Source organism: Phytophthora sojae (assembly GCF_000149755.1).
Source record: "Phytophthora sojae unplaced genomic scaffold PHYSOscaffold_2, whole genome shotgun sequence".
Lineage (NCBI taxonomy): Eukaryota > Oomycota > Peronosporomycetes > Peronosporales > Peronosporaceae > Phytophthora > Phytophthora sojae.
In genome coordinates this window covers 1100855-1117788 of record NW_009258116.1, presented here as the reverse complement: position 1 = coordinate 1117788, position 16934 = coordinate 1100855, and the positions used below count along the sequence as shown (strand labels likewise).

Below are 16934 nucleotides of genomic sequence, written 5' to 3'. Positions count from 1 at the left end.
CCCTAAAGCAAATTCCTTGCCCTTCGTGAGCCAACTGCACCACTATTTGGAGCCATGTTGGTATTTTTCAACGGGTGTAGTTATTGAGACGAGGACTGCAAGGATCACGCTTCTCTAAGGAAAATAGCCCTGCGGGTGAGCAAAGAAAGCTCTCAGGCGTTCGTCGCGCATCAGTTTTCCGAGTGGCTCAAAGTACGTTGGCGCGAAACCCACCAAACGGGCATTCGTTTCAACTTCTCCCCACACGCACCAATAGGTGACTTCCCGATGTCCACGGTCGCAGCTGGGCACTAAAAGCAGAATGGACTCCGCACTCGTCCTTTTGCCATCACCCGGATCAACTACAACATCGCCGTTAACCAAACTCCACACGCCCACGGTGGTCATCCACACTTCAATAATTACCTCCATCCTCCGACAAGTCGGTGAAGATCAAGCACGTGTCGTTATCGCGCCATGGCCTCGCTAAACCACCTCCTATGCGCTACCGATAGCGAAGATCTAGCTCCGGCAAGGTCTCAAGTGCCTTCAGACTACGACAAACCAAACCTTCGGCGGTGCAGCGTCGACGGCTGCCAGAAGACAGCCAAGCGCGGCGGGCGCTGCATCGCACACGGAGGCGGCAACAAGTGCGCCGTGGACGGATGCACCACCAGCGTCGTGAGTCGAGGCTTGTGCGTCGCACACGGCGGAGGCAAGCGATGCCAGACCCCGTCGTGCACCAAGAGTGCTCAATCCGGAGGATTCTGCTGGGTCCACGGCGGTGGGAAGAAGTGCGGCTATGAGGGCTGTCCCAAGCGTGCTCAGAGCGGTGGCGCCTGCATCGCCCACGGTAAGACGTCATTGATCATCGTGAGTTGACACTTGCCACTCCGATACTAACTTGATGATTGTGGTGAACACAGGCGGTGGCAAGCGATGTCGAATGGATGGATGCAGTAAGGTGGTGCAGTACGACGGACTGTGCGTCGGACACGGCGGCTACCGGCGGTGTGTTTTTGAGAACTGCGACCGGCGAGCAATGGCCAACGACTATTGCCAGCAGCACGGCGGCTCCTCCGTGTGCGTCTTAGAGCACTGCTACAAGCGTGCGGTGCGTGGCGGAATGTGCTCCGAGCACAAGGCCGAGGCCTCCCTGCAGGCCGTCACCGCAAGCAGATTGCCGACACCAGGTCAATTTCCTGACGAAGGTCGGCGTTGTCGCGCCATTCAACAAAAACCACAAGTACCAACTGCGACTCACTCAGGAATTTGCTCAGCACCTGCGTCTGAATGGCGAAGCAGACACGAATCCACAGGTCAGCCAGAAACATGGTCTCCATCACCCGTTAGGAGGCCAACAGCCCGTGGTCACGATGAGACTCAAAGGAGAGACTCGCCCGTAGCACCAGGTCTGGCAGCGCTGCTGACTGCGAACGATAAATTCCCTTCGTTCGCGACCTACAGCAAAATACGAAAGCCCACAGATCGGTACACGAGGCATCCGCATGCACAGCACCCACGCCACCCCCACCATGAGCGCAGGGTCTATCCCGTGTTGCCAGGCATCCACGCCCTGCAGAACTACAGGAACAAAGCTTCATCAAGTGGTGGACAATCGAGCATGGTGTGGTATGACTCGCCCTTTAGGACGGCGAAGACAGGGGAGTCGGAGCTTCGGATCGTGGTCACAGAAGACGCGGATAGATTAAAGAGGGCGGAGTCTGACGATGAGGGAAGATACAAGTCAGACGAGTATGCCACGGAGGACTCGCCGTCTCGGAAATTGTACGTCCACTCCTATTACTACACCAGGAACGAGGCCGTGACGGCTTTCTCCACTACACCGACCAGCCGACTTTGGCATAGACGACACACGCGAACATGAAAGTATGAGAGTAGGTAGATGTAACACGCAGAAGTAGGCCCCCTTACTTGACGATTGACATTGTGAGCCTAATCTGTAAGGAGCTTCCCACCAAAAGTTCATCAAATCCTAAACGAGGGAAATCCCATTCATCATGCCAGGAAAAAGAATGTTATCCTTCTGGAATGGAATATATCTCCAACATTGTTCACAGCAATGGCAGCGAAAACACGTTTCCATTGGAGCTCATTTAAAAGTGAACCAATTCCTACGGGTAGGCAAGTTATGCCCTAGAATTAGTGTACTCCGCAAACATGTTAGTGATTTTCACAACACACTGACTTACAGTAAGTGCTGTTTGCAAACGCGTTTGTATGTTTGCTGCTCTATCACTATTTTAATAGCAGATCAAATTAATGGCTACTCAAGAGGACGTCGTCCTTACTTTTGAGTATATTTCGCGGACTTTCGAGCAACGAGTAATGTGCTCGGACTTCCGAGTACGTAAACTTCATTAATCTCGTGCGCTGCGTCAACTGAAACTATTGGCTTCACCCTAAAGACGTTGCTTGTTGGGATGCCATTCATGAGCATAACTAAAGTGCTACAAGCCCTTTAGGGCAACTTTTATTTTGTTTTCTGCTAGATGACGCTTGAATTCTCTATTAGCTTACTCACGTCCGCATAACGGAATTAATGCGTTACTTCCCCAGATACATTCACATTGTATCTCTTCCTCCAGCCTGGTTTAAGGTGGCGATGCCGGGCGTGGTATCTTTCCTAAGACACATTATGTGGAATTACTCAGAAGTCAATGAACTGTACTCACAATTACGTAGCACTCGTTGTCGAGTCCATATTCCATGTGTGCATCAGAGCAATCTAGTGCTGCTTAGTTTGAAGAGATCATGGTTGGTGTAAAGAAGAAGACCTTCGTGTGCAAGTCAGCTTCCGACAAGAAAAGAGCTCGTTTTTAGTTTAAGATAAATAGTTAAAAATTGTCTAACTCCACAAACATGCAAGCCAGCTTCACAACACACTAACAAACAGTTTGCAAACGCTAGTGTTAGCTATACAGTTAGCGTTTGAGCGAACACTACCTAGATTCCATGACACTAAGTTGGTGAATTTTCATCCCGCAGAATGTTGGCGTAGCCAGGCAAATTCGAACGTGAAATCCGAGCCTATTATAGCATGCATCAGTAAACAAAAACAAATAATCTGAAGGAGTTTTGGTAGTAAGCAGCAGTACTTCGTACCTGCGTGGTCGAGCGTGCTTACCGTCAGGTATATCAACCACGTCAAGGCTTTGTTTAACGCTGTATCCCAGTGATACCCCAGAACAAACGCCACCAGATGAATGCCGGACATTCCCAATTTGCGACTAACGAGAAAGCACATGATGCAGAAAGCAAAGGTTTTCAGCAGGCAAAAAAGCGTGACGTTGAAGATAATACTGGAGACATCGCTTGAAGCAATCGAGGCGAGCAGGCTGCTGTATTTCCGATTTGGCGAGTTGTACGCGATTGCCACGAAGACCCCTAAGAATCGACAGGGGAAAAAAACTTTAGCAATGTTCACACCACCAGACATCAGTGCAGAAATATTACGCTTACCGTACTTAGTAGATGGCTGATACCATTGCTTCAACGAGCAGTACAAATTCAGCTGTGAAGAGAACTTGTGCTGACTTCATATCAACTTTTTCCAGGTCTTTCTTTGGACAAGACTTCAGGTAATGATCTCCTCGATGCACGCTCGGTTAGCTACCCGATGTATTAGCAATGGTGCTTCAAAGGTTCATCTGGGGAGTTTAAGGTCGGATGAATTCGTGGTACCAACTTCGTCGAAGACTGCTGAACGTGCTTAAGCAGAACCGGTGGGGTCTGTAATTTGCAACTTCGAGGATACCGACTTAAGTAGTCGAATCGCATTGTGGGAACTAGATCGCTCTCTTCCTTGAGCTGGTTGATCCACTTCGCTGGGGATCATCATATAAGCATTGGCAGTATACTGTGCCCCGAGAGGTCCACAGATCCGATTGATGCCTCTCGTCATTTTATCGATATCACGGAGAGCCACAATCGACTGGCCGATATCTACGGCGGCCATAGCGAGTGTTGTGGTAACTTTTGACGCATTTTGGACGGCGACGACGGCGTTGAGAGCACTGAATACCTCGACGTTGAAGATCACAATCGCCGTCTCCTATAAGATAGCTGAAAACATTGCGGCTTGCTATCTTGAGGAGAGGGAGCAGACTGACGTAAAACACTTGGCTGACCGAGTCGAAATGCTGGAAGCCGTAGACGTAAATCGTGTAGAGCACAATTGACAGCACGAACCAAACCAACATTAGCCAGCAACGAATGAATTTTCTCCGTAGTGCCGAATCGTCCCGAAGTCGAGCTTCATACGCCACTATTACGGCCGGAACCGTAGCCGCAAACCACGCGGGGGGGGGCTGGCGATCAACGTGAAAGGCACCAGAAAGCCAATCAAGAGCGAGATGCCGAAGGTAAACCCTGCCGATGCGACTCCCGCAAGAATGCTCAGCATTATCGACGCTTTAGTGGCAATTTTCAGTTCAGGGAGAAACGACTGGAAGGTTGACATAATGCCTGGTATGAGCGCAGCCAACGCCAATACATAGCCAATCCAAAAGGCGTAGTTCGCAGTTGTTCCTGCGTCCAGTGGCGCCAAGGGGATGGCCTCCATCGCAGCCAACAGGAGCACAAATGGAAGTGGCAGCAAGACGCAAAGTGCGTCGCCTTTCTGATGCTTGTTTGAGCTAGAAACGACCGCATCGCTCGAATGCGATCGGCGCTGAGTTGACCGTGAAGCTCCACTTGCACCAGCTCCCAGCAGTCCACCACAAAATCGATAACATGTCGGCAATACGACATTCCTTTTCTTTTCTGCGACGCGCGAAGATAGTGAGAAGTTGATAAACAGTCGACTTCAGGTTGATTTCGTTGTGGGACGTGAGAACACCGCCTACAACTTAAGTGTTTAACTCATCGGTGAGTGACTCTTATCCAATGAGAGCCCCTTGACTTTTATTTGGAAAACTTCAGGTTCTGCCCTCCGAACTGGGTCAACGGACATATATCTTCGATCTTGAAAACCATGCACATGCAGGTCACATTCCTCCGAGGCTTTATAGCTAAGAGAACCTGTAGTCATAGATAGGGGCTAGAAAGTCTCCGCTGCTCGGACACAAAAGTGCGGCAAGCGTTCAGCTCAGATTAGCGCAAGTTAGGAATGCTCACCCTTTGTGCCTGGGGGGGGGCTGGGATTGTCCTAAGGGGATTGGCCAGTTTAGTAGAGCAAGCTGAATTTTTGACTTTGAAAAGTATTTTCTTGAAAACTACTAATCTTTTGGAGATAAAACGTGTACACAATGAAAGCCCTAGATTTGCTCTAACAATGTGCACCAATCCAGACACAGTTAGCAGCTATGAAAGTGCTATTGTAGCGCGCCATAGAATACATACCTACAGTATGCTGCGATCTGTTTAGTAGAGCGGAATAATACTGGTCTTTGTATCGAACTACCATATGGAAACGCGTGGTAAGAGTTTTATAGCCAGCCAAAGCACGCATTTCATTATTTCTGCAATATTGCTGGTTCTGCTAAACTGGTCAATTCCACTAAACTGGCCAAAACACTTATGCTGAATCTTGATGTGATGCACTTACAGACAACGACTTACAAAGCCGGCATGCTTAATGCCATCCTCCTATATAAAAACAACGATAAATTCCCTCCCGTCAAATCTGTAAAACTGTCATAAAACACACGGTGTGTTGCATAAAGTACACAAGAAAGCATATAAAGTACACAAAACCAGATGGTATACAAAGATGAAGTCGATTGATTGAATCTGATTGGCTGGTTTGCTCATGTTAAGCTTTGCTTGACTTCGTCTGCCGGCATTTTGTGTCTGCCGGCTTTGTAAGTCGTTGTCTGTACTGCAGTCCAAGGGCACAAGGTGAAGCCATTCATGCGACGTGTGCTAATGTGTGTGCACCACACTACATACTAAATTATCTCCCCAAATTTAGAGCTTTTTCCTCACTTCACATTCGTCCACGTACCCGCAGCGACGATGAACATGAACATGGATCCGAACGCCATGAGCCCGTGGTTCACGGCGCCCGAGGGCGAGTACCCGCCCATGAACGCGCAGGCTCCGCACCCGAACAGCAGCGTCGGCGGCTCGGGCTTTCACGTGCCCGCTCCGGGCTCGTCCAGCGGCCTCAGCGGCACTGTCGGCTCCTCCTCCGGCTACTATGACGACGAGGACGACGAGGACGAGTTCGCCAATGAACCTCCGCTCTTGGAAGGTATGGCATATTTATTTTCTTATTTGCTCTCTAAGTGTTTTTTCTTAACACATTTTTTTTTATTTTGGCAGAGCTGGGCATTAACTTCGAGCATATCTGGGCCAAGACGGTGTCCGTGCTGCTCCCGACCAAGCAGATCAACGAGCACATTCTGGACGATGCCGATCTGGCAGGACCGCTGGTCTTCTGCTTCCTCTTCGGCATGTGTCTGCTGCTGGTGCGCGGCTGAAAAATATTTTTTTTAAAGGAAAAATATCCTGTTAACCTTTAGTCTGCTGCTGTTGGTACAGGCTGCCAAGGTTCACTTCGGCTACATCTACGGCTTCGGAGTGCTCTCGTGTCTGTTCATGTACCTGCTGATGAACTTGCTGTCTCCTGAGCGGACCATCGACATCTACCGCGTGTGCTCCGTGCTGGGCTACTGTCTGCTGCCGATAATCGGACTGGCAGCTATCAACATCGTCATTTCCGTCAAGGACCTGGGCATCGCCGGCTTCTTGCTCGCTAGTGTATGCACGCTCTGGAGCACGCACACGGCGTCGCGGTTCTTCGAGAAGGCGCTCTACATGACGGAGCAGAAGTACCTGGTCATGTACCCGACCATGCTGGTGTATGCGTGCTTCGTGCTGATTGCCGTGTTCTAGACGTCCTGTAATCGGAGACCGTTGCATTCTCAACATACACATACACTTACACGTTTACCTGCATGAAAGACGCTGTTGAGTGTGTGAAATGTGAACGATTGCTTTATTTCCTGCTCTCAGCTACGTTACGTATATGTCAAACCTACCTATATCCATCCCAATAAATCAACTTTATGGAGCGGAGCAGGGCTTGCTTGCGCGGCCTCGTGATGTCTTACAGGAGGAACTCAAGCGAATAGTCCTTGTAGAACGCTTGTACGGCCTCCTCGTTGCGCTCCGCCTCGGCCAGCAGCACCATGAAGTCGACGCTTTCCGCGGCCAGGAGCTCCTGCACCTTGGCCTCGTCCTCGCACGACACGACGGCCGCCAGGGTCGATCCGATCAGCTTCGCAGCCTTACCGTTGTACTGCAGGTGCTCCGTCATGGCCACAAGCTGAGGGAGCGTGATGCTGCCCGCCACAACGGAGGGAGCCACCATCTCGCTCAAGTACGGGAGCGTCTTGGGGATATCAATCTCGATGTCCTCGGCGAACTCCAGCACATCCTGCAGCGCGCTCTCCAGAGCAGCAGCAGTCACGACCTTGCGGTCGTACAGGCCAGCCAGGAAGCTCGCAATGGCCTCACGCTCCTTGTCGCCCTTCTCCAAACCAATGTTCAGAACCTTGTTGGGGATCAGCGCGTAGTGGTTCGGCGCGTTCAGCTCCGTGAAGCTGGTGTAAGCCTCCTCCAAGTCCTCCAGCTCCACGTACTCGTCCAGAATCGCCTTCACCTTCTTCTCGAAGGCTTCAGCAGTCAGGGCCGGGGCAGCCTCGGCCTCAGCAGCCTTCTCCGGCTTCGCAGAGCGGCCGTTGCTTGACTTGGCCGACGACGGCGTGGGCGGGCGACCAGCATCCTCACGCCCACGAGAGGAGCGCGACGACGAGGACGTCGAGCTGTTGCTGCGACCGCGCTCCTTGCGTCCAGAGTCCTTGCCGCCCAGAGACGCGAAGGCGTTCGCGCTGAGGCGAGTGCCGCTCGGGGGACGAGGAAGACCCGACGAGGAGCTAGGGAATCGGTCCGAGTTGCTGCGGTGCTTCAGACCCTTCGGGCGTGCACCGCCCGTCACAGTCTCCCAGCCATCCGCATCCACGGTAGGGGCGCTGTTGTTGCTGGATGACGACGTCGATGAAGAGGCCGCGGCGCGAGCCTTCCAAGCAGTCGATGCGCCACCACCGCTGCCGCGTCTCCGGTCGTTCGAACCAGTGGAGCTCGTGGAGTTCATCGACTGGCTACGCTGCAGACGGGAGTGGCCGCTGGGCTTGCCGCTGGAGCGCTCCTTCTCCTTCGCTTCACGAGCAACCTCGGCGTGCACCTCAGCGATGGTCATGGCCTTGGTCTCCTTGCGACGAGCGACCCATCGGTTCGCGCGCAGCTCAAGCAGGTCCTGAAGCATGAAGCGCACACGCGTGCACAGCAGCTTGGACTCGCCGCTCAGCTTCTTGATGGTGGCGTAGTAGCCGTTAATGTGATTCAGCTCGGCCTTTTCGCGAGCGTTGCCCTCCAGAGCCTGGCCAATCGTGCTCAGCAGGTTGCAAAGGCACTCAAGCGACTCCTCATCGGGCGCCGTGATGTCACCGAACAGGATGCTGACACACTCGTGCATGATGCGCGAGCTCAGCATGCGCTGTTTGAACAGCTCACCAACGAAGCGAATGTGGCCCAGCGACGCGCGCTTCATGATCAGCTCCTTCTCCAGGCGCTCGTCCTCCGGGAGGTTCTCAAGTCCCTCCACGTCCGGCTTGGCCTCGAACTCCTTCTGACACCGCTGCAGCAGCAGCTTGCGAAAGAGCTTGTGCGTGTCAGTAACGACCTCGTTGTCCTCCAGGGTGATCGCAGGCATAGCAGTCTGAGCAATCTTGGCGCACAGCTCGGCGTACATCGTCGAGAAGTGCCACTCCATCTGAGCCTTGGCAATAACCATCTCGATAACTCCCTTCAGCACCTCCAGGCCACGGACAGCAACCTCAATCAACTGGTCCGACAGCTTGTCGAACTTCTCGATCGACAGCTTGTTCAGGATGGACTTGGCCTCCTTCAGGGACGCCTCGGCCGTCTCGACAGGGTCGTCCAGACGCGACTTGGCGTGCGACGGCTTCCACCGGGTCTCCTCGTTGATCTCAAGGGGGGCACACTCCTCAAGAGGGGGGGCAGTCTCCTGATGGTGACGACCACCGCGGCCGCCACGGCCTCCACGGCCGCCACGCTCACGACGTCCACGGCCCTCATTGAAGTTGCCGCTGCCATGGCGTCCCAGCGAACGAGAGGAGTCATTGCGACGCATCTTGCCCGAAGACTCAGGCGCCGGGGCGGACAGAGCCTTGGTGGTCTTGTCGGCGGCACAAACCATGCCCTTGACGCTCTCCGGGATCGGACACTTCTCAACCTCGGGCTCCATCTCGAGTAGCTGCTTAATGGTGTAAATAATACGCTCGCCAATGGCAGCCTGCTCGGCCACAACCTCAGGCTTCTCAGCCACTTCCTCCTCCTTGACAGGGGGCTCCTCCGTGACGACCGGAGCAGCTTCCACCTTGACATCAACGTCCTGGTTCTGCTTCTGCTCGCGCTCGGTGGCCTCCGCCTGCGTCTCCTCCACCTTCACCGTCGTGTGCTCTTCGACCTCAGTCTCCGACGCACTCGACGAAGCCGCAGAGGTGGCGGGCGTCGGGGTCTCTGATGTGTCAGTTTCCTTCACCACCGTCGTGGTAGTGGTGGTAGTTGTAGTCGTGGTGGTGGTCGTCGAAGTAGAAGCAGACTCCGCCTCCACCGTCGTCTCCACCTTCACCGTCTTCTCCACGGCCGGAGCAGCAGCAGCGGGCGCCTTCATCGACGCCGGCACGAAGGCAGGCGCCATAACTACAGTCACACCAACACATGAAACAGTCTGTCAGCACTCCAGCTCCACACAACTCACACACATTCACTACAGCCTCCAATGCAGCTTACAGGAAGGCACGAAGGGCTTGGCCGACAGCTTGAGCTGGCTCTTCTTGGGCGCGGGGGCCTTGGCCGGCGACGCCACCGCAGCGGGCGCGGGCGAGGGAGAGGGCGACGCCGCGGCCGACGGCGTCCACACGGGCGCCGCCGTGTTGAAGACGAACTCCTTGGCAGTGGGGCGCAGCTTGGAGGAGCTGCCGGCCGACGCGGGCTTGGTCTTGGCGTCCAGCGTGGCGCGGTTCTCGGGCCGCGCTTCTGTCATGATGATGGCTCTACGGCGGTGGCTGTGCGCGCAGTGGGACTGCGAGGGCTGTGCGGGGACTCAGACGCTCGGAGCGGCGTGGGGAGATGCAGGAGACGCGGACACACACGCACGACTTGCGCAGGTGCTCGAAGGTCCCGGAGATGGAGAGATGCGGCGGCTACGGGAGCGGAACGCGTTGCTCTCGGGATGATGCGGCGATAATGTCTGGTTGGCTGCGGCCCCAGGCTGCGCCACTGACTGGCGCAGCGCCAGGCAAAAAAGTGCACTAGCTCGGTGATTGGCTGAAATTACGCCAATCAGAAAGTGGCGGAACCAATGATTGACTGGCCGAGACACTGGAACCTGCTGGATCGCAACAGGAGCGACGTCTCAATAGGACGAGGGGTGTCGAGCTCAGCGTGACGAACGTGAACGGTGTATGCAAGGCTCGGCCGCCAGTGCATTGTCATGCGTAGTGCTGCAACGCTGTGCCCTTTCCGCCCAATCCGGAGCCAACGCCTTCGATTGGTCATAAATCCAAAGGACGTTGCGCCAATCAGCGATATGTTGAAGTGGACCGTAAGTTACGGGCCGTAACCTTTCACGTCACGGTCACGTAAACTTTTTTCAGTGTTCACTTCCGCAACGCCCATTGCTCGACGCGCGCCATGGCCTCCCCCCTCCCCGCTCAAGCCTCGTGCCTGCAGGGCCAGCGCTACACGGACGGCCACTTCCTCAACGCGCGCGGCCAGAAGCTCTTCTACTGCGCGGCCTTCCCGCCGGCCTCGGTGCCACTGCGCGGCGTGGCGCTCTTCCTGCACGGCGTCGGGGAGCACGCGCTGCGCTTCACGCACGTGTACAAGCACCTGCGCCTCAGTGGCTACGGCGTGATCGCGTACGACATGCTGGGCCATGGCCAGAGCGAGTGCGAGGAGCCCGGCCTGCGGGCCCACGGGTCGGAGTTCCACTACTTCGTGGACGACACCAACGCCTTCGTGACGGCCGCCAAGCTCTCGGTGTACAGTAAAATGCTGCCGGAGGGCGCGTCCGAGCCGCCGATGATCATCATGGGCATCTCCTTCGGGGCTCTCGTGGCCCTAAACACCATCCTGTCGGGCAAGCACCACTTCAGCGGCTGCGTGGTGGCCTCCCCAGCCATCGCCGTCGAGTACACGCCCACGCTCCGCATCATGGAGACGGTGTCCAAGCCGCTTGTGTGGATGTTCCCGAAGGCCAGGTTGGTGGCTGGGGTGAATTTTGAAGGCCTGACGCGCGACCCGGAGTTCCTCAAGGACTACATGGCAGACCCATTGAACGTCACGGACAACCTGACCACGCTCATGGCGACGCAGATCGGACTGGGGATGAAGCAGTTGCAGACCAGTACGCAGATCGAAGACGCGAACAGCACGTTCTGTAAGGTCCCACTGCTGGTGCTGCAAGGAACGGAGGATAAGGTTACCAGTGTGAAGGTCGTGGAAGACTTTATGGGCCGTGCGGCAAGCAAGGACAAGGAGCTCAAGCTGTTCCCCGGACTCTTCCACTGCCTTTGGAACGAACCGGAGAAGCAGCAGGTAATGAAGTATGCAACCAATTGGCTCAACGCGCGGTTTGCCTCGCCGGCAGTACCCCATGAGATGGATGCAACCTCCCTCGGTGCCTCGAAGCTATAGAGGGGAGGTGCTGCAACGGAGGCGAGTGTGTAATTTGTCGATCAATTAACTCTGGTTTCTAAGAGAAAATGAAGATAAAATATATTGTTGCGTCTCCAAAGTTGTACCGTACAACTTGTACGAGCAAGCTTAGCTTTAAAAAAATAAGGTCGAAATACAGGCAGCACCAAAATTACTTGCAGTGCAGGGCTACAAAACGTCATGTGCACTTGATTTCGTCGCGCCATTGCGTATTAGCGACGTACTTACGGGTCCAGACCGTTGAGCTCGACCTGAAGCTGCTTCGGAATTGTCTTCAGATGGTGGTGACCCGTGCTTCTCTCTCTGGTCGTGGCCAAGCATGTACGCAAGGATCCAAACCTCGGCATCGAAACTGAAGCAACTCAGCGCCAACACATAACGCAATACATGTACTGCAGTAGATGGATTTGGTGGACTCAGAATGCACGTCAGATGCACAGCCTACTACCTGCCTTAATTCCTACCCTGCACGAGCTCAGCGCGTGCTGGAGTCAGAACAGGTACGGTTGGATATTGAGTTGCTGCTCATTGATCACAGTTGAAAGAGACGCGTATTACGCAGGTCGGAAGCATGCCGAAACGAAAATCTCACATCCACCTAGCAAGTATTAATACAAGCAGTACCAGCAGCGTGCTGCGCGGGCAGCCGCTGCCGTCCACACTGCGATACCAAGAGGGCATGTTCCAGAACTCGCGCAACCAGGAGCTCTTCTTCCTAGCAGCATTTCCAGCCGCCACGAAAGCAAGAGAGCGAATTGGCGGGGTACGAGCTGTGGTGCTCTTCTTGCATGCGCTTGGAGATCACTGCCGACGGTACTCGTTCCTGTACGAGCGGCTGTGCGAGCGAAGATTCGGCGTCATAGCCTACGATTTCGTGAGCCATGGGGCAAGCGCTTCGTGCGACGGCGTGAGGGCTCACACGACTCGGTTCCACCACTTGTAGACGACACGAACGATTTTGTGACGTTTGCCACGAACACGATCTTCCCGTTGATGATGTCGGCCTCCGCAGCAGTCTCGCCCCCTATCGTGATCGGAGCTTACTCGTACGGCACGCTGGTGGGGTGTTGTCGAGACAGCACCACTTCGCTGCGATGTGCTTCATTGGCCCCTCGCTCTTCATTCGATTGACGCCATTGTTGAGGCTTCAAGCGGCGTTCGCAGGTCCTCTCTCGACACTGTTCACAAAGGCGAACATCGTTCCAGCAGTGAATCGCGACTGGCTGTGCAGAGATCCAGGCTACTTCGAGGATTTCGACAACGACCCGCTGACGACCGACACCAGAAAGGTAACAGCGCGTATGGGATCGGAGACTTTGCGCGCTATGCGAGCTCTCGCCATCGATCCGCAAATCGCCCAACCAGATAGCGCCTTCAGCCAGATCCCCGCGCTGTTCCTCATCGGCTCAGCCGATCGCGTGGTGTGTCAGCGCCAAGGCACTCGCTTCTTCGACCGACTGGCAAGCCGCGACAAGGAGGTCAAGGTCTTCCACGGACTGTATCATTGCTTACTGGAGGACCCGGAGAAGGACGACGTTATGCGGCAGGATAGAGCGGCGCTTCCCCGCCAGGGTGTAGCCTGCTTCACCGCTCCTTGGTTCCGATGGTGCGAGAGCAATCCGTGACGAGGCTCGTCGTTGACGCCGTCAGCGAGTGTAGCCATGTTTTTCCAACGCGATGTGCCCGGCTCGCCTCGAGATTCATCCATGGCGTTTGTGACTACGCAACAGCCCAGCCGTTGCTCCCCCGTATCTCGGTTCACGCGCGCAAAGTGTTCGGGGGTTATTGGCGCCCATGGTGACATGCCACCATTGGTGATGGCCGGGGTGTACCACTCAGTTTGCAAGCTCCGCGACATCGATGTCCCCTGTGTTGTAGAATCATCTGGTCAATTCGAATCTGGGCCTGGAATACCCGCCGCCATCTCAGTCGACCCCGTGTCGACCGCACTCGTACTACGAGTCGTAGTGCTGGTCGACATGGATTCAAGCCCACCTGGCAACTTGCTTGCGCCCGACGCGACAGCCAGCTCAAAGGCTTCGTCGGAACGCGATGACAAGTCTGCAGTCCTCCTCACGCCGGACAAGACTGCAGGCAGCAAGCCCAAACGCAAGATGAAGCGGCTCGTCTGGACGAATGACCTGCACCTCAGATTCGTGGCGGCCATCTTTGAGCGTACGTAGCGCACTAGCATGATAATGAACGGTGAACAAATGCGTTGTGACGGGCGTCTGCTGTGTCTTGATGTAGCAGTGGGGGTCAAGAATGCGTCCCCGAAAGCTCTGTTGGCCGTACGTTCGCTCTCGTGTCTTTGACTTGCGAGACTACCACTAACCAATTGTCGAGTTTTCGCGTATTGTGGATATGTCATTCTGGCACTATCAGCTAATGGAGACCAAGAATCCTAAGACCGAGGGGCTCACAGTCGAGCATATCAAGTCTCATCTACAGAAGTATCGGATCAACTACAAGCGTTCGAGATTGGAAGTTCAGCGGTTCAATGAAAAACATGCTACACGGAGCTCGAAGCGGCATCAGCACCGGCACGCTTCAGAGCAGCACGGCAGCATTGATGCGAAAATTGGAGGCGAGGGTGCTGCTGAATCGATCGAAGATACGGTAGGGCTCACGGCCTCCGCGGGAGTAGCAGGCACTGCGATATTGCAGGACCCAAACCAGCAATGGAACGTGTGCGACGCACTATTGCTCGAAGACGAGGCGTCGGAGCAGCACATGCATGCAACGATGCAGCAGCGGATGGATTTCCACCGGGAGCTTCTTCTCACTCGCAGCGTCGAGTTTACGTCGGGCAGTTCCTGGGCCAGTCGAATGGATAGCGTGGATGGAAGCCAGGCCAATCTTAGCAGGCCAGCGAGCACCGATAGCAATCACTACGAGCAGCACGAGCAAGATACCTACAACTCAAGTTTTCTTCAGGCATGGGCTAAGGCAGAGCAACTCCGACAGCAGGAGGCGCAAGTCTATGGCCGTCTGCACCAGCAACAACAAAACCTCTTTTGGCAGCAGCAGCAGCCGTCGGTGCAGGACGCAGTGGCTGCCACCCACGTGTCGGTAAACAGCGTTCAAGCCGCAGCGCAAGCATCGCTAGAACGAACTGCTGTGAGGCAAGACAGCACGGGCACAACCGATGACATGGACCTAGCCAGCTGGGGCCGGCTTAGCCTCACTGTGGACCCCGACGACGAAGACCTCTTTGGATTCCTAGCGTAGAGCTCGTGTGTGGCTTCAAATATGCGACTGGCGTGTGTCGTCGGTAACCTAACGCCAAGAAACTAACATGAACAGCACAATATCCATTGACGCTCAATATCTGCATCTTACGTCCGAAGGAAGTCGAAGAGATCGTCCCCATCCAGATCCACGCTAAAAGGATCCCATCGGTTGAGGTCGTCGCCGACATCGTCGGTCCTTGCGTCGGTTGCCACCTTGGACTCAGTTGCTATCAAAGATGAACACGAGCTGCTCTGGGCGGGTGCCTCGAACGCTGGCGGGGGCGAAACCTGGACGTTCAACTCCGATGAGACCAGCGGCTGTTGGAGTTGCTGCGGAGAGGTGGCCCATCGTTGCTGAAAGCCTTGACGGTTAAGCTCCAGCGTGCTCGAATCGAAGCTGCTGTTGTTGACCGGGTAACCACCAGCACCTAAGGCCCCCATGTGGCTCAGATGGTGCGATAACTCCACCTTACGCGTCAGCATTTGCCGGTGGAAATGCATTTGCGCCTGCATGGCTCGGTGCATCTGAGTCTGCAGCTCCTCTTGGACTTGCGCTTGCTGAGGGAAAGACGGCGCTGCCTCTTGTGGAATCTGAATGGAGAGATTCCCGACGTCACCGCTGAACGTCTGTGGGGTTGCAGACATCAGCAAACAAAACGTGCGCCATTGAGCGTCCGTGAGCTCAGGCGTCATGGCAGGTGCTTGGACTGGAGTCTGCTGAACGGGTCGGTACCGCGTAGGATAAATCGGCGCTGAGATTGAAGCTGCAGCGCTTGGTCCCTGTCGCTGCTCTTCTGCATTAGCATTGCAGCTGGTACCTTTGTCACCTTCCGAGTCTGAATCGGTCTCGTTCTTGCTGCTGTCGTTGCGGTCATTCGCAGTATGGGTCGGGAAAATGTAAGTACGACCCGTACTCTTCTCTCTGCGGCGGCGTTTCCGGTTGCGCTTGACCTCGCGGTGGCATATCTCTTGGAACTCCCGACGCGAGCGCTCGTAGTTGATGCGGTACTTCTGCAGATGAGACTTGAGGTGCTCCGTCGTGAGCGCCGAGTCTGGGTCCGATGCCTGCATCAACTGCAAACAAGGCGTCAATATACGAGATCATGCCACATCCCTTTAATCTTAAAAGAAGGACACTTACAGGCAGCAGCGCCTTTGGAGATGCATTCTTGAGACCAACTGTGTTAACAAGTAGACAACACCATTGACCCCGTGTTAGACCAAATTGACTTCCGATGTCTCACGACCAATTTCAACTTACGATCGAAAATAGCCGCGACGAAGCGCAAGTGCAGGTCCTCATGCCACAGGAAGCGCTTGGCTGAGCGCTTGTTGTTCTTGCGCGTACGCTTGGCCGGCGGGAGCTCCTCCACAGCCTTCTCCATTGCAAGCGGTGTCCTGAGAGCGTCGCTGCTGGTGGGACTCGGGGATCGCTCCTGGTTCATATTTCGACTTGTTCTGGACGGCGACGCGATTCCTCCTAAATGTGGTCTGCAGAACCTGCTGCTGGCCGAATCCCTTCCCTGCCTCGCAGTCCCTCGCGTTGTGGTGGGTGGAGCATGTTCCCGCTTGCTCGACACGCAAAGTAGTGGCCGAAACGCCGCGATGGTGTGACTCGTCATCGACTCGTTTCTGAACCATATGATACCGAACCATACCCAAAAACCTCCGACCCTCCGACTTTCTCCGACTCGTACACAAAACATGCGGATAGGAGGGGGGTCACCTTTAACTATCACCCAGCTACGCGCAACGCGCGAACCTAAAACCCTTAAAGGCTCGCTGCGCTCGCTGGGCCAGGACCCTAAGCCCGCTGCGGCTCGCACGCATCGCCTCCGCTTGCTAGGTAGAGCACTGCTGGGTCCTGGGTTTGCAGCCGCGTGCTACGCACACGGACTGTCAAACCGCAGGCGGGGGCTCGCTACGCTCGCTCCGTGCCAGCCATCCCAA

The 16934-nt window shown here is 55.1% G+C and overlaps 5 protein-coding genes across 5 annotated transcripts; 3 read left to right on the top strand and 2 right to left on the bottom strand.

The window, feature by feature from the left end:
* Positions 1 to 456: 456 nt before the first annotated feature.
* On the top strand, positions 457 to 6892 carry PHYSODRAFT_540638 (hypothetical protein; the record flags this gene model as incomplete). The annotated part of the gene is made up of 5 exons (XM_009520109.1): positions 457 to 832; positions 906 to 1172; positions 5954 to 6196; positions 6268 to 6413; positions 6487 to 6892. 5 exons carry the CDS (start codon positions 457 to 459, stop codon positions 6838 to 6840), a joined length of 1386 nt encoding a protein of 461 aa, XP_009518404.1. The 3' UTR covers positions 6841 to 6892.
* Positions 6893 to 6917: 25 nt separating this feature from the next.
* Positions 6918 to 10075, bottom strand: PHYSODRAFT_540634 (hypothetical protein; the record flags this gene model as incomplete). The annotated part of the gene is made up of 3 exons (XM_009520108.1): positions 6918 to 9565; positions 9644 to 9732; positions 9823 to 10075. The coding sequence occupies 3 exons, from the start codon at positions 10073 to 10075 to the stop codon at positions 7055 to 7057; spliced, it is 2853 nt and encodes a 950-aa protein (XP_009518403.1). The 3' UTR covers positions 6918 to 7054.
* Positions 10076 to 10725: 650 nt separating this feature from the next.
* On the top strand, positions 10726 to 11730 carry PHYSODRAFT_483478 (hypothetical protein; the record flags this gene model as incomplete). The annotated part of the gene is made up of 1 exon (XM_009520107.1): positions 10726 to 11730. The coding sequence occupies one exon, from the start codon at positions 10726 to 10728 to the stop codon at positions 11728 to 11730; it is 1005 nt and encodes a 334-aa protein (XP_009518402.1).
* A 2409-nt stretch (positions 11731 to 14139) lies between these two features.
* On the top strand, positions 14140 to 14982 carry PHYSODRAFT_478218 (hypothetical protein; the record flags this gene model as incomplete). The annotated part of the gene is made up of 4 exons (XM_009520106.1): positions 14140 to 14344; positions 14465 to 14589; positions 14659 to 14786; positions 14877 to 14982. 4 exons carry the CDS (start codon positions 14140 to 14142, stop codon positions 14980 to 14982), a joined length of 564 nt encoding a protein of 187 aa, XP_009518401.1.
* A 983-nt stretch (positions 14983 to 15965) lies between these two features.
* Positions 15966 to 16369, bottom strand: PHYSODRAFT_485033 (hypothetical protein; the record flags this gene model as incomplete). Its single annotated transcript, XM_009520105.1, has 2 exons — positions 15966 to 16049; positions 16232 to 16369. Coding segments are annotated over 2 exons (222 nt in total), but the record flags the coding sequence as incomplete, so codon positions are not given.
* Between the last annotated feature and the right edge of the window lie 565 nt (positions 16370 to 16934).